Genomic DNA, 16,700 nt, shown 5'->3' on the forward strand with positions numbered 1-16,700 from the left:
ATGGCTGATTTTTGGGAAAGTCACAGTAAAAGCAAAGTGAGAATTCTGAGCACTGGTGTGGAGCGTATGAGACTCTATCAGGAAACCTCCACTCTCTGTCTGTCAGCCTGACTGAAAGAATATTTAAGTAATTAAGTACCTCAGCTGCCTATGATGTTAATGACAACAAGAATTCTTAGTCCATCGGGAGCACTTATCCCAAGTGGATGGGGAAAATAACTAGCACTTTCTTCTGTCTACCAGGAATGGTTGATATAGCACGACAAACTGTAGAATTTCTCTATGAGGAAAATGGTGGCATCCCAAGAGACCTCTACCTTCCTACCATTGAGGATATCAAAGATGAAGCAAACAAGTTTACAATTGATAAAGTACGAAAAGGTAAGGTCAGCAAAAAAGTGTCTTAAAATGCTAAGGGGCTCTGGTACAAGGGATGTGCTGTACAAATTGTTTGCCTGAGGCAAGTGCTGAGCCTTCGTTGTGTTCTTTTCTGTCTAGGTCTCACAGTAGTGACTCGCTCTCCTGACAGTAACAATGTCACCAGCAGTGCTGTTGGAACAGCTTTACCCAAGTTTGCTATTCGTGGGATGCTGAAGACATTTGGTCTTCATGGCGTTGTTCTGGATGTTGATTCAGTGAGTAAAGATAGGTTGGGAAGGCACTTGAAAGATCAGCATCACAGATCTATAAGCAAATATGATTAGCTATACTGAACTGCTTACAATGCTGATTTGGTGCTCTTTTTTGGAGAACAAAATATCATTGCTGTGTTTGACAGTGATATTTTTGGTGTTCCAGGTCAATGAATTGGTACAAGTAGAGACATACCTCAGAAGTGAAGGAGTTCTGGTTAGATACTGGTATCCTATTGACATGTTAGAAAGGCCACCTGCTGGTTATAGGAGGACTGCAACAAATGGATTGGTTACCCTGGATAATACCAATATCCAAATTCACAGGTAAAAAAGAAAAAATAAATTAAGAAGGCATTTGCATTATATGAAATTCTGTATCAGATAATATAAGTATCTACTGCAGCCTTGCTTTGAGCAATAGTAAGCTTCTGAATCTTTGATAGGAAAAAATACTTCAAACTCAAAGCATGTTGTCTGACTTGTGTACAGATGGGATTTTTTTCTTCCCAGAATAGGTTTTATGAGTATTTTTCTCCCAAAGATTTTAAAGACGTGAAACAGTAAAGGACCTTGATTTTTGTCATCAGTGACATGAAGCTGCTTTTACACAAACTGAGCAGTCTCCTGGGGCTTGAATTTGCAGGAAGACTGAGTCTGAGAGCAATAGTATAGAAAATGGCATATTTTGTTTAATGCAAAGTGATACTTCACCACATGAAAGCGTTTTTATGTATTCCTGTCTAACAGGTATTTTTTCTGAAGCCTACACTTCTTGTGCCATCATTCAGTTGCTATCTGAAGGCTCAAGAACTCTCTGCTGATGTTGTGGAGAGTTGATGTATCCAATTAAGGCATTTGAATAAAATAATTAGACAGGCTGTATAAGTAAGAAAGATTTGGGTCTACTTCAACCATTTAAGGCAGAACAATTCAGGTATATATATTTGGATACAAAGGCAGTTTGCTGGATATGGCTTATATTTAAAAAGTGTTGAAGCAATCAAATATTTTGATATTTGTGTTTTCTAGAGAACTTCTGCGAAGTGAAGCTGCGCTGGCCAAGCTCTACTGCCGCATGGCTCTTCTCAACATTTTTGCCCCCAAATCTCCACATATGTTTACTCGTCTGTTTCATATTCCTGCTATTCGTGATATCACTCTGGAGCACCTGCAGTTGCTATCCAACCAACTTCTTGCACCACCTCTTCCTGGTAAGCACTGATTTTTTATCACAGCAGTTTTTTGATATGATAGTTTTCTGGGGCCAAAAAAAAAACAAAAAACAAAAAACAAAAAAATAAAGTTTGGCACTTACTAATTAGCTATTAATGATATCATTTGAATAGATGTCTCAATGGACTCCTGATGGAATTACCATAGTGATACGGTATTAAAGTGAAATTCTTGCTCGTGATCTAATTTATAAATACTCAAAGTTCAGAGACCCTCATAAGATTCCGTTCAGTGTGCTTCTGTCCCTTTGTCATCAGTGGCCTTCTGTTTAGGAAGTAGGGTGGGGTGGGGGTGAGGAAAGTACCCATACGGGATACCTGTAAGGAAACTAAATGCCAGTTGGGTCTCACAGTTTTCAAAATTCAACTCTTCTTCATTTTACAAAGTGGTTTGTCCTTTTCCTACTGGAATCACAGATCTCATTAGAAAATATATGTGCTGAATCATGGAAAAGGATCTTGGGCTAATTCAAGTGAGTGTTAATAAAGGCAATTATCGTGACAAAGCTATTCTGCATGCAAAGAGATGTGTGTAACATGGCTGGGGCATAAGGAGGAAGTATGAATTGCTAAATAATAGGCTATTAATAATTGAAAGTAAATAATTACCATTGAAAGAGTGCCGTTCCCTCCTCCAATGTCTTTGAAACTTGGCTACTTCTAACAGATGCTGCATTGTAGAAGATCCTCTTGCAGAGGACAGCATTACTTTGCATGGCTTGGAGAATAACTTTTCAAGCTTTTTTCTTTTTTTTTTTTTTTTTCCTGTGGTTTAAAAAATAGTTTTAATCTACGTCTTGCTAATACAGTTTCCAAACTGGGGTTTTCATGAATTGCCCTGTCCTTTGTGCTTTGACTTCCTTCAGCTTCTCCCATTAACTCCAGAACAACGGTGGGATGTTGGCTTGAGGCCCGCTTGGGGCCACCCAACAGCAGTCCTCTCTGTATGCAGGGAAAGCCTGAGGACAGATAAAGCTGCTTTCACCTCATCTAGAACGAGTGGGAAAGAAAGCACTTCTGATCATTTGTCCTTGCTGTACTTATGCAGTTAATGGAAATGTGCCTGCTTTTGTATATGGGACAAAATAAGTCAGCTGTTAACCCGTACAGCTCAGTGTGTGTCTGACAGGCCTCCCTAAGGGCTGGTTTAAGGCAGGTGAAGAATACAGCTGGCATTTAGAGGGCTATCCCATCTGGAAGCAATGGCATCAGGGAGCAGGTTTGGTCTTTGAAGGATCTGTTCTTCTGCTGACCTTCAGGAGGAGGTTTGAACTTGCTCAGGAGTGAAAGTTAGCAGCTTGTTATATTCTTTAAAAGCTTCTTTCCACTGTCTGTTTTGCAAGCTACATAAACATTTTGAGGTGATCTCGAAATTTGTCATATTCTACTTGTTATTACAGATGGAACAATCAGTTCAAGTTCTATTCTTTTGGCCCAGTCTCTGCAACACTGCATACATTCCCAGAACTGTGCTGCCACAGACCTCTTCTACCAGGGCAATTCGCAAGCCATCAGAGAGTGGCTTACTGTAGCCATTACTCGGACACTGCATCAAGGAGAGGAGAGCCTGTTAGACCTTACGAAACAGATCTGCTCTTTTTTGCAGGTAAAATATTTAGTAATGTTTTGTGAGCAGTGTTGTTGTCAAGGCCTGCCTTGGTAGGAACATTTACATGTAATTCTAACTTCCATAATGCTGTCTGTCACGCTGAATTGTTTCTCTGGCTGGATTATATTGCTATTCTGACTGTATTGGGCACACTGAAAACACAAGCAGTAGCAATACACTGGATCATATTAAAATGAAGCAGCTGCACCCTACATCATTATTTGTGGTGCTATATTTTATTTGAAAAAGAAGAGGGGGGTGGTTTGCTGCTGCTGCTTGGGGGCTTTCATTATGAATTGTTGCATTACAGACTGCACCAGAACAGTTTCCTGCTGAAGAATTCCCAATTTCCGAATCCAAAGTCAATATGGATGTTAATTTTCCTGGGGCTGCGTTTGTAATTGTGTCCTGTAAGGAAAGCCAGTCTGGATTCCGCAAAGAGTAAGTAATTGAGGGGCTGTGAGTGGCCAAGATGAAAGTAATGCTGCCCGTGCTGCTGAGCCTCTGAACTCTGAGTACATAGGTGCTCATTTTGCAGATTTTTCTCTTCTCAGAGACTTATTTTCTGGGAGGTGGGATAAATATTGCAGTGTTTCATCTTGTTTGAGTTGGGATTTTTAGTAGCTAGTTACATTCTAGCTGCATTGTTCTTGGTCTTTTCTTAGCTCTTCCCTGTATAAAGCTCCTTGGGCTCGAGTGCTCGTCTATGGGCTTGGGCATAAAGTGAAGAGGAACGGCCAGTTAAACCTAATTGAAGCCGTGTGTTATCCTCGAGATGCCTCTCCAACCAACACAGGCCTAACACCTCCCCCAACAACTAATCAGTACCCTTCAGTGATCACCCCTACGGACAAGGTCCACATCAAACTAGGTAAAAATCAATATATTTTAAAAACTTTTAAACTGTATTCTTAAAATTGAGGCAAGCATAATCATTGCCTCTGTAGGAGCTTCCTATATTGCCACTACTTAGTAAGGAAAATTCTCATTTAGCATAAATTTAGCTTCAAAAAATAACCTTAACAGATATGGTATCACTTTCACTTTTGCAATGTCTGTAGTCATGGTGTTTTCACTGACCTTTTTGCTTAGGAGTATCTCCTCCTCCTGGAGCTGTGCTTGTCTTGCATTCTCTTCCCCTTGAGTTCCCCCTGGCAATGGCATTCACTGAACAGCTTTTAACTTGGAAATTGGAAGATGGAGATGGGAAATCAGAAGATGAACTGGATACTATTCCTGCTTCGGTTCTCTTGCAAGTAGTGGAATTTTTAGGTGAGAATGCAGTATTTACTTAGCAATGAACACCAATAATGTGCTGATTCAGCTGGAGGCTTTAGGGGAGAAAAGAAAAATGAGAGTAGTGTTTCTGATGTCTTCTATTATATTGAATTTTTATGTTTCTGTGTACTTCTTTAATTAGCCATCCAGGTTTTCTTACTATTGACACATCCATTGGGGTGATCTTTTCTTATTATGCGAGTTGTAGCAGTAACATTAAAGCTACTCCCACTGAAACAGTGCTGACTCCAGTGCCTTACCTTCTGCACACAGGGAACTTTCTCTGGACAACCGACATGGCAGCATGTGTGAAGGAATTGATATTTCATCTCCTGGCTGAGTTGCTTCGCAAAATTCACAATCTGGAGCAGAAAAAAAATCCAGCAGGATTGTCGTCTTCTATTGCCCTGCAGCTAAATCCCTGTCTAGCGATGCTCATGGCCCTGCAGTCAGAACTTCACAAGTTGTATGATGAAGAAACACAAAATTGGGTGTCTGGAAATGCATGCGGTGGTTCTGGCGTTGGAGCGGCTGACCAAGGAAGATTTTCTACCTACTTTCATGCTCTGATGGAAGTCTGCCTTGCTGTAGCAGAAGTAACCTTACCCATCAATATGAGCGTCACAGCTAATGTGATGTCTTCAACAAGTGCACCAAATCTTAGCGACTCTTCCTCCTCGTCATCGTCTTCTCCAGGACAGACGCCACAGAGTCCAAGCTTGCTGTCAAAGAGGAAAAAAGTCAAAATGAAGCGGGAAAAGACATCATCTTCAGGCAAACGGTCTTCATCCAGAGCAGCTGAAACGGATGCTGCAATCCTCAGTATAGGAGGAAGCAAGCCTGAGGATATGTTATGGTTCCATAGAGCACTGACTCTGCTTATAATTCTCAGACACCTAACTAAAAAGGATCCGCAAGGGCTGGGTGTGACAAACGATGCTGTGGCAGATGCATGTCAAGCACTGGTCGGCCCCACAGCTCACAGCCGCTTGCTTGTCATTTCTGGAATACCAACTCACTTGGAGGAGAGTACTGTGAGAAACGCGATCAGAAAGGCATGCAACGCGCATGGTGGAGTCTTCAAGGATGAAATCTACATCCCTTTGCAGGAAGAGGACCCCAAAAAAATCAAGGACAAAGCAGAAGGAGGAGAATGCAGAACTGAACTGGAAAAGCCAACCGTCTCCAGCAGTGCTGACAGTTTGGATATCAGCAGCTCCAGCAGTGTCACGCCTGCTATGAGCGTTAGTGCTTCAGCATCTACAAGCCAGGCTTCCCTCTGCAGCTCGCAGGGCATTTCTCGGACCGTTAGCGACATCTCAGTTGACCAGTTTCAAGCAGGACTGGAGCTGGCCATCCCACCAGGACTGCTGGAACCACACGTTGTTTCCAGCCAGGAGAGTTTGGATCTTTCACACTGCAGTACCGGGAGCCTTGGCAGCCTTGGCAGTCTCGGGGAGCCGCTTGACAATGTGGAAACAGCATCTGTGTCTGATGTCGGATCGATGTACACAGTCACATCTCTGGACAACCAGCCGCTTCTGTCACGGCCAATCAAAGGTTTTGCTGTAGTGGAGGTAATCACCTTTGATCACAAGGGGTACTTCTTTGGTCATGGGTTGGTTTTCTTGTTTGTCTTCAGCAAAAAGTAGTAATAATTTTGGTTTATGTGTAACACCGTGATCTGACTTTTAAGAAAAGTATGTTATATGTTTCCTTTCTTGAAAATTCTTCTGCTTAACTGAGGCCATGACTTGAATAATGGAGAGTGAAAGGAACTGTTAGTGCAATGTAGCTCAGCACAGGTGCAGAATACAGGTATGTCAGTGTGCATGCAAGACTAAGGAGACTAGGAGTTCTCAGCTTGGACAGGAGGGCTTAGTAACAGTTCTCCGCTGTTTTTTGTGTACCATTCACATAAATTTCATATAGATTTCTTCAAAGATTTGCTACTGGCCACTGCTGGAGATTAATTTTGAGATAAGTTTGACCCACAAGGCAATTCTTTAATGGCTACATTTTAGCATATTTTAAACCATCTACAGATTCCTCCACAAAGTTACTTTAGAAGAGGTGATAAATTCTGTTGATGTGTGATTCAAAATTAATTTTTAAAAACATTGTAGGTGGTTGTCATTGATGTCAGGTCACTCCAGGTTTTCAGCTATGCACAAGAACTCTTCTCTTCCACTAACTAATCTGCAAGCAGCAGATTTTTCAGCAGTTTACCAAAGCACTGGCATTTCTTATAGCTTGTGAATTGAGAGAGACATTTTTGCATAGTCTGGGATTATATCAGTTTCCATTTTAGAAGAAAATCAGCTTATTCAAAGAGAACCTTCAATTGCTATTTTTAAGTAATTAATTGACGTAAAGACACCAGATTTGAAATAAACCATAAAGTGCATATGGAAAGTTGTCAGCATATTCACATTGAAACATACTCCACGTCTGTAGCTGCTCTGACAATGTGTGGTGGTTATCCTCAGAATCAAAGGAAATTATTGCTCCTGCTCCCAATTCTGGATAGCTAAGAATTCAAGGTCTGTGCTAATATAAATATTTTTCCAAATGGGGAATCAAAGCAAAACCAGCAGAGTTGGAAATAACAGGTTATCTATGTGAAACTTCCAGCTCCTTATCTGATACCTCTGAGGGCGGTCTCCAGACTAAGAAGCAAGGAAGAGCAGTTTCAGCTGTGCATGATTAATCACAGCATGATGGTCTGAGTGGCCGGGTGGTCTTAGAAGGGATATTTTCTAGGTAGGTCCTGAATTCTGTTATCAAGTGATCGATGTAGAAGAAGGGTATAAGAAATTCAATAGTGATTATTTACATGGAGAGAGAAGAAAGCTTAAGACCCAAATTAATATAAATGACAGTTAATTTGTTCTGTCAGAATTCCTACTAACTAATTTTGATTTTTTTTTTTTTTTTTTTTTTTTTTTTTTTTTTTTTACAGATAAGGTCAAGAGCTAAAATAGAGAAAATCCGAGCCAGTCTGTTTAACAGTAGTGACCTCATTGGTTTGTCAAGTCTGGATGGTGAAGATGAACTGATGGAAATGTCAACTGAAGAGATTTTAACTGTTTCTACAGTAAATCAGAGTTTATTTGACACACAAGGGAGCCCAGCACTAGAAGACTATTTCAATGATAAGTCAATAAAAGGTATGTGCTTTTCATACAGGTAAATATCTCACGCTATGATATACAGAGGTCAGACTATGTGGTTGCTCATAATAATTACAGTATTGGGCAAAAGAGGTGAAGGCATTCAATTCTCTATTATAAATGGGGTGTTAAAGTGCAGAGAGGTCAGATCTGCTAGTAGAATTTTTCTTAGTGATTTTCTCTCAGAGCAGCTGGTGTGTAATGTAATATTCTAGCTGAATGTAAAATGTTTTCTCGTGTTCCAAATCCTAAAGGGTTGCCACTGTATTTTGTACTGTATTGTATTTCTGTATTAGGTGAGAAACTGGTCCCAGGCGCTCGGGAAGTCCTCACAGAAATATTTAAGAGCTGCGTCCATTCTGAGCAAATGCTGAGCCTAACTCCAACAAAACCGATTAAGGTTGCTGACATCTATCTTAGTAAAGAGCAGATAAATTCTCAAACTCCTGGAAACCTTCTTCATGTGTTCTTCACAAATGTCCGCCCTCCAAAGAAGGTGCTAGAGGACCAGCTTACTCAGGTAGTGCTTTGAAAACTCTTTTCAGTGTTTTTTTTTTGTGTGTAACTCCAAAGTGTTGGTTAATTTTTCATTTTTCTTGTGTTGGAAGATTTTAAGGAAATATGGTGTGCCCAAGCCGAAATTTGACAAGAGCAAGTACAACAAGGCGGGCAAAGAGCAGCATCCAGTGAAAGTTGTGAGCACCAAGCGCCCAGTTACAAAACCGCCTACAAAAGAGAAGTCTGTGCTCAATAGTGTCAGGTTAGTGTCTTCAGCCTACTGGCAATTTTTGATTTCTCCTCAGGATCTAGATTTTTTGACCTTCTTCTGTATTTCCTTGTACTGATTGTAAGAGGAAGATGTGTCTGACAGACACCGAGCAATGGTTTGGGTTTTTTGAACGGGCATAAGGAAACTTTAATTCTAATATTAATTTTGTCCGTTAGCCGAACAGCTTTAAGTGAGAAGAAACCTACTGTAAAGCCAAAATCTCCTGAGAAGAGCAAACCTGAAGAGAAGGACCCTGAAAAGTCCCCCACAAAGAAACAGGAAGGTAGTAGCCCTATAAAACTTTCCTACACTGTTATATCTTAAAAAGAAAATACATTTGGGATTGGCATGCTTAAAGTAATGATTTGGTTTGTCTTTGTTGTGAATTGTTTTAAATTGGGCTAATTTAGTAGTATTTTTTTTTAAGTTTAGATTCCAGGCTAGATTGGACCTGTGAATAGCACAGTGTTTAGAACTACTCGAGAAGTGAGGCATGGTGGGCTGGGTAAAACCAGGAGGAAGTTGTCTTGTACACCAATCATTTTCCTGTGTGGTGTGTAGACTTTATAGGAAGTCATTAACTCTCTGATGGTTGTATCTCTACATTCAGTTCCTGAGGAGAAGTATTTGACGCTGGATGGATTTCACAGATTTGTCGTTGACCGATCTAAACAGGATATCCGTAGTGTGTGGAGAGCTATTCTGTCCTGTGGATATGATCTACACTTTGAAAGGTAAGTTTTGGAAACCATTATGTAAATGAGATGCTGATTAATTGTGCTTGCTTTAAACAAATTCATCCCAGGTGTTCCTATTCCACGTAGCTTTAACCACTGTGTTAGTAACAAGCAAACTTCTATCCATGGCTGCAAGACCTGTAGAGAAAATTGTTGGTTAGATTCTTAAAACGTCCATTCAGAGAGTCACTGTGATGTAAAAGTGCAGGTTCCTGACTTGTACACACTAAAGCTAACAAAAAATCATTTGCCACACTGCCCTTATTACTTCCAGATTGTATAATAAAGGGGCCTGATGAGAATTATAGATTGATCTGGTAGCAGTCTCTGGTCTCCTTCTGCAATGACTTTCTGTTCTGTTATTGGGTATTTATTTAAACTGGCAGCATTCTTACTGGATCAGTAATAATGCCAGAGAGGGAACTGTTACTTCCTTGTTAATATTGTACAGGAAGAAAGTCCCTTAAACAAATCTTCCTTATCTTCCTGTGCCAGTCCACAAGCTAACTGCATCCATTCCCTTCCCCTGTATCTCCTTCTAAACATGAAGTGGTTAGTGCAGCAGATGAGTTTAATGTGCTTTTCTTTTTTCTTATTTAATAATAGTGATAAATCAGTTGATAAATCAGTTCTTGTACTGGTGATAAATCAATTGTTGTACTGGAATCAGTTCTTGAACTGGAATTCTTGTAATGAAACAGCTCCCCTTAAGAAAAGGGAGAGAAGTAGAGCACCCTACGTGGAACTGTGCTGAACATGCTCTTAGTAAGCAGTACTGCCTTTGCATTTCAACAGGTGTAATGCCTCTTATGTTTCAGGTGCGCCTGCATTGATGCAAGACATGCTCAAAAAGCGTCCCGGAAATGGACTCTGGAGATGGACGTGGCCCTGGTTCAGTACATTAACAGGCTTTGTCGCCACCTTGCGATTACACCAGCACGGCTCCATCCCCATGAAGTCTATTTGGATCCAGCTGATGCAGCAGATCCCAGAATTTCCTGTCTGTTAAGTATGTGCAGATTATAGCATTTAGAATTGCTTTGTAGTGTTCTTATTTCTGTGTTCTTGCTTTGTGTTCTTATTTCTATGCTGTTTATGGGTTTGTCAGGAAAGGCACCTGCTGGAACTGCTGAATCTTTTGAAGAGAGGCTCCCAGGGATATCCAGGCTCCCTGGTTTCACATGAGATTAGTTTTCTCAGGTCTGTTTACTGAGCAGAGAGAGATTCCAAGCTTGAAGTGACTGAACACAGGGTTACAACTGACTTTTGCTTTGGTGCTTATGATAGGGTGCTTTCGCTTTGGTGCTTTTGTCCCAGACAGCTGGGACATTCCTTTGGAGATGCGTACTATGGGGAACACGGAGTCCAGGTCTCTAAATGCACTGTAACTGTTCTGTGCTCTCCAGGCACACCTTCCAGGCTATAACAGGCTTCAGTCTTTCAGCTTGAAGGAGGAAAGAATGGTTGGATTTCAATTCTGGACCTAGGGAGACTTTAATCACCTAAATCTGTTCGAAGCATGAAGTTACTTTTAAGAGCTTTTCCACATGAATGGAAATTTAATGATGATTAAAGATAGTGGACTCAGATACCCAGGAGTTTAACATCCAGGAAGAGAAGTCGTGGTTCACTGCTGTTCTTGTGCTGTCAGCCCTTTTGATGTGCAGGGGTCAGGAGGGGCTGCTTTCGAAGGAAGCTCCTGTGGCTCCTGGACTGAATCCACTGGGAGGATGGACGTTACAGCAGGTAGGGAACATCTTTATCTCTGACTGAATCTTTCCCACTTCAGATGTTCCTGTTGAAAGTCTACGCCTGCGGTTTGCACTGCTGCAGTCTCTCAATACAACATTAGAGACGTTCTTCCTACCGCTGGTGGAGCTTCGGCAGACCGAGATGTACAGTAACAGTATTGCTGCGTTGCTGCAAGAGGCCAAAGGTCAGGTTCTCGGGGAGAATGGCTGTTGCCTGAAAGGCTGTGCTATGCACCATGGTGAACTACTTAGTATATTTTGCAAAAAAACTTTAATGCATATAAATGTGTGACAGAAATGATGGTATGGAGGGGAAAGGGAGTGCAAGGTGGTGATTTCACTGCACTAATGCTGGCTTATTGGCCATGTTCTTAGCAAGATAAGCTGTCACTTGTGCATGTCCAAAATGGCATTAACCCAAGGGCACTTTTTAGGTTTTTTATTGGTTTCCTATTTTAAAGGCAGGAGGTGGTGTCGGGGGGGGTGATTCTTGCAAGAACTTTCTATAATTTGTATTAATCTGAAAAAGGAGAAGATACAGAATTCACCGGATGTGTCAGCATGCAAAGGCTTTTGTTTTGGCACAGCTAAAAAAAAGAAAAACGCTTGGGAACCTGGTATGGAGAAGTGAGGAGTGTTCATCAGAGTTCTTTCCCCCATAAATCTGGGCTCTCCATGAAGGCAATGTGACAGCACTACTTTTTATCTTGTTTTCTTTCCTCCAGCATTACTGTCAAAACATCTCTGATTTCTGAAAGCTATTTGGCAGCGTTTCTGATTAACAGAATTTCTGGTGGAGTTGCTAGGATCTATTTCTATAACAGTAAAATTGTGTTCATCAGTGTCCTAATCCAGTGCACTTCTTCTAGTAAGCATCAGTAGCAAATGCTTTCAAATAAATTTGAAAATATGTATTAGCCATTTCTTAGTTACCGAATGGAGATCATTGGCTACTGAAGATTTTCAGAAAGCAAGATTGTAAAGGGGTAGATTACAATTGAAATAATTGAAATATGCATTTCTTTATTTAGGTTTAATCTTTTATGACACAAAAGTAACTGTAATGAACAGAGTGCTGAATGCCACTGTCCAAAGAACTGCAGATCATGCGGCCCCAGAAATCACCCTGGATCCCCTGGAGATAGTTGGAGGTAAGGGAAACATTTATCCTCCTCAAAAGTCATTTTAATCCATCGTAATCAGATCTGTCTTAACAAAGCTCAGATAAGTTGTTAATGCAAAATACCGAGTATGGGAATTTTATCTTCCTTTGTTTTTCAACAGGGGAGATCCGTTCTTCAGAAAACTCCTATTTCTGCCAGGCAGCACGGCAGCTAGCCTGCGTGCCATCCTCGCAGCTCTGTGTTAAACTCGCCAGTGGTGGAGACCCTACGTACGCCTTCAACATTCGGTTCACAGGGGAGGAGGTTCATGGAACAAGTAAGTCAGGATTAAAGAGTTCACGCGTAGGTGACACTGGCAACAGTTGTGAGAATTTACTCCAAGTGGAACCCCAGTTTCCACCAGAATGTGGCTTGTTACCTTTAAGGAGCAGCGTTACCTTTGTGGTGTTTGTAGCCCTGCAGATGGAAAAAAATATAATCTTCCAGTAATTAAGCAAGCCGGTTTATTTACATCTTCTAATAAAACAGGGAATTGTGTGAGCATACAACTTAGCTAACTTTTTGTGAACTTTTGTACCTATTACTGAACAAAGGGCCGCCTAATGCCTTCTCTCAAGGGTAATTTTCTTTTGAAGATCCATGGTTGTTACTGACAATATCTCTGAAGAGATAAATGCTGCTTCCACAGCTTAGTATTTACAGTGACTTCTAATACGTTGCCTCGCTGCTTTTAGCTGTGGAAATGTGCTGCCTGCAGGACTCTGTTGTTATGAAGATAGCACCCGTCATCTTCTAATCGAGTTATGAATTCCATTTGCAGGCCAACTGGTGTAACAAGTGTTCGTGCTAGTCTTACACACAAAGTGCTGGAAGACAAAGCATTATTTCAGGATTCAGCAGGAGGCAATTCAATGAATATCTTTGCATGTAATTAAACTATTAAAATGTGAACTTGAGTATGAATAACAGGCTGGCAGGGCTGGCATCTACGCCACCATTGTTTAAGCGTGTGCAGTAAGAGAGGTTAAGCATGTAATCTAAAGCTTGAAACATGATTTCAAGGAGAACAGCAAATTCTGAATTAAATGACAATGGTAACAAGGCTAAGAGAGCACTTCATTATTTTGCCTCTCTCTCTTGCAGGTGGATCTTTCCGTCACTTCCTTTGGCAAGTTTGTAAAGAGTTACAGAGCTCCTCGCTTTCCCTTCTCCTGCTGTGCCCAAGCTCTGCAGTAAATAAGAACAAGGTGTGGTGTCTCAGTGCAAGAAATGAAGTTGCCTTTCCTTCCATGAATGCATGTGTTCAATGCCAGGTTGAATGGGGTCTTGGCCATCCTGATCTAGTCGGTGGCACCCCTGCCCATGGCAGGGGGCTGGGGTTAGGTGATCTTTAAGGTCCCTTCCAACTGAGCAAATCCTCTCTTAGACAATTTGGTGGTATTTGTCTTGTTCAAACCACTATTTTCACAATCACATTAATTTGTGGACCTGCAGGGTATGCATCAATTTTTAAATGTTAGTTTTACTCATTTTTTATTTTTATTTTTATTTTTTCCTAAAGGGGAAGTACATTTTGACGCCGAGCCCTATAACCTATGCAGAGGAGCAGCTATTTCACTTCTTTGGGCAGCTTTTGGGTATTGCAATTCGAGCAGATGTTCCCCTGCCACTTGACCTCCTGCCCTCGTTCTGGAAGACCCTGGTAGGAGAGCCACTGGATCCTGATGTTGATCTCCAGGAAGCTGACATCCTCACCTACAACTATGTAAAAAAATTTGAAAATGTAAGCAATTTTTTTTCTCTTTTCTTCAGGGCTTCCCCCATAAGCACGGTGTTCCACCAACAGCTACATTTACTGACTGGTAATGGTCAACTTCGCTGCTCGCAGTCACTTGAGCAGGGTCACAAAGTGTTTCAGCTTATTTTGTATGCAGGATTTTACATCCTGATGAGCAGCTTTTCCAAATCAATCTGCCAGGTGCAGCAGGACTATTCAGCAGACTTTTGAAACGTTTACTAACACTCCACACTGCTAAACCAGGCAGTAACGAACCAAAGCAATTACTGCCTGCTGGTGTCGGTGATGTCTCCAGGTGATATAACCAATGCACCTCATACACCGTGCTGATACCTCACCTGAGTCACAGGGACGAGATGCTGTGACATGTTGGTCATCGGGTACTGTTCCTGTCTTTTGTGGTAGATAAATGATGAGACTGAACTGGAAGCTCTGTGTGCAGAAATTGCTTCTCAGCATCTAGCGACAGAGAGCCCTGACTGCCCTAATAAGCCATGCTGCAAATTCACCTACCTGACCATGACGGGGGAAGAAGTGGAGCTTTGTCCCAGAGGCAGGCACGTTCCAGTGGGGTGAGTAACAGCTTCCTTGGCAGGATGTTGCAGTGGGTTACGTGCAAGAGAAGCATCTCTGGAATAATTTTCCCAGAGCCAAGCTCTCCCAAGAAGCTTTTGTAACCAGCTGAAGGCTACAACAAGCTGGGAACACTTCACATTTGTTGGCAGGAACTTGGGATCTCTGGCATTACTTGTTGTTTTTGTTCTGTAAGAAATAGATGGTTGAGGAGCAGTGCTTATCGACTGCCTGCGGCTTAAGTAAACACCCACAGTTACAGGGCTTGTGAGAAATGGGTGACGTGAGTGTGAGAGAGGAGAAAGCTGAAGTGGACTTGAATTGGGAGGCATCAGAATGTAAATAGCTAAATGTCAGAGTCAATTATTCAAAACCAACCTCCCCATAAAACCCTCCTGTAAGTAACAGTTCGGGGATAGCGCAGGTGGGTTCCTAAGCACTCTGCTTTCTTGTCTTGAATCTCTGCCCTTGCAGGTGGGAGAACAAGGATGTTTATGCAACTGCAATCAGGAGCTTGAGGATGCGTGAGCTGCAGACTCCGGAGTGCATGACTGCAGTGCGTGCGGGGCTTGGCTCTATCATTCCCCTGCAGCTTCTGACTACGCTGACCCCCCTTGAGATGGAGCTGAGGACGTGTGGGCTTCCATACATCAACCTGGAGTTTCTCAAGGTATGAAGAACTGCAGCTTCTTTGGCAAAACCTGCCCGACTGACAAGCAGAGGAGGATCTTTCCCCATGGAAGGTGTCAGAGAAGAACCTTCTGCTTGTTACACTGTGGTGGTGTGTATGGCACACTGCCCTGTACTTGGACATCCCTCTGTCCCCAAAGAAGTTTTTAAGATTTCACAGGTTTCAGGGAATAACAGCAGCAGGGCTTGTTCCTTATCAAGCTTTACTTAATATTTGTCATTGAATTTAAGGTCTGAAAGAGCTGCTGCCCCTATTTCAAATAGCAATTAACCTCTGGAAATCTAAAACTAATGTTCAACAGACAATTTCTGGTTCTAAATACTTTTATTTCAATACTATAAGAACTATACCATTTCAAAAAAATCTTTTGTATAGAATATTCTTATCAAAGAGCATCAGTATTGTTTTGTTTTCCTTAAGCAGCAGTGATGAACTGCACCAGTCCTGCATATTAAACAAAAAAGCAATGTATTCCACCAGCACTGCAGCGCAGACAGACTAGGATGAGCCTGTAACAAAAGCTGATGGGCGGACAAGATACAAAACTGTGTATATTAATGGTCTGCTGTGGTTGGATTTCTTAATGATTTTGAAAAGGCAGACAACTTTAGGGAGGGAGGTGCAGTTACCATCACCTTTTATCCTCTTAGTCTAAGTGAGGAAGATCTACCAAGGGAGAAGAAAGCAGCAGTGGATATTTTGTCTTTTTTCTGGTTTAGGCACACACCATGTACCAGGTGGGGCTGATGGAAACTGATCAGCACATCGAGTTTTTCTGGAGTGCGTTGGAGATGTTCACCCAGGAGGAACTCTGCAAGTTCATAAAGTTTGCCTGTAACCAGGAACGAATCCCCTTCACGTGTCCTTGCAAGGATGGAGGACCCGACACTGCCCACGTCCCGCCTTACCCCATGAAAATTGCACCCCCCGACGGAGCTGCAGGTGTGTTTGCTGTCTCTGAAGGCACAGAAAATCAGTTCTGCTCACATCATGGTCCTAGTCTTCAGTTCCCCCTTTTTAATTTAAACATGGATTTAATTAACAAAAAAAAATAAAATTAAAAAGAGGCAGGTAGTTATGGCTACAAATAAGAAAATAACCTATTTTTAAATCATGTAATTCTGTAAAAATAAATATCAAATATTAACTACTTAACACAGTGCCTTCTGGAGATGGTAAGATTTTCTGTATTTGTCTTGCATGCTTTTTAAACAATGGAACAAACAGAAATTGGCCTTAAAACTGGGCAAAAGGGACTGCACCATTTAAGGTTCAGAGAATTACGGAGAATTGTATTCTTTTGATATTTGTTCTTAAGAAGCATGGGGTG

At 41.6% G+C, this 16,700-nt stretch overlaps 1 protein-coding gene across 4 annotated transcripts in view; it reads left to right on the forward strand.

The window, feature by feature from the left end:
* The window catches only part of HECTD4 (HECT domain E3 ubiquitin protein ligase 4), a 70,112-nt gene that overhangs the window by 49,402 nt on the left and 4,010 nt on the right, over positions 1-16,700 (forward strand). For all 4 annotated transcript variants that reach the window (XM_082774255.1, XM_082774257.1, XM_082774256.1 and 1 more), the window contains 23 exons: positions 244-381; positions 499-635; positions 799-959; positions 1,665-1,846; positions 3,268-3,473; positions 3,787-3,917; positions 4,142-4,347; positions 4,569-4,748; positions 5,028-6,331; positions 7,717-7,924; positions 8,224-8,447; positions 8,536-8,687; positions 8,873-8,979; positions 9,307-9,430; positions 10,252-10,442; positions 11,223-11,369; positions 12,216-12,335; positions 12,469-12,624; positions 13,452-13,555; positions 13,870-14,091; positions 14,512-14,678; positions 15,154-15,349; positions 16,090-16,312. In XM_082774255.1, coding sequence (XP_082630381.1) covers positions 244-381; positions 499-635; positions 799-959; positions 1,665-1,846; positions 3,268-3,473; positions 3,787-3,917; positions 4,142-4,347; positions 4,569-4,748; positions 5,028-6,331; positions 7,717-7,924; positions 8,224-8,447; positions 8,536-8,687; positions 8,873-8,979; positions 9,307-9,430; positions 10,252-10,442; positions 11,223-11,369; positions 12,216-12,335; positions 12,469-12,624; positions 13,452-13,555; positions 13,870-14,091; positions 14,512-14,678; positions 15,154-15,349; positions 16,090-16,312 — 4,986 coding nt within the window. The remainder of the gene's footprint in view (positions 1-243; positions 382-498; positions 636-798; positions 960-1,664; positions 1,847-3,267; positions 3,474-3,786; positions 3,918-4,141; positions 4,348-4,568; positions 4,749-5,027; positions 6,332-7,716; positions 7,925-8,223; positions 8,448-8,535; positions 8,688-8,872; positions 8,980-9,306; positions 9,431-10,251; positions 10,443-11,222; positions 11,370-12,215; positions 12,336-12,468; positions 12,625-13,451; positions 13,556-13,869; positions 14,092-14,511; positions 14,679-15,153; positions 15,350-16,089; positions 16,313-16,700) is intronic.

This window comes from Aythya marila (assembly GCF_965140915.1).
Source record: "Aythya marila genome assembly, chromosome: 17".
Taxonomy (NCBI): domain Eukaryota; kingdom Metazoa; phylum Chordata; class Aves; order Anseriformes; family Anatidae; genus Aythya; species Aythya marila.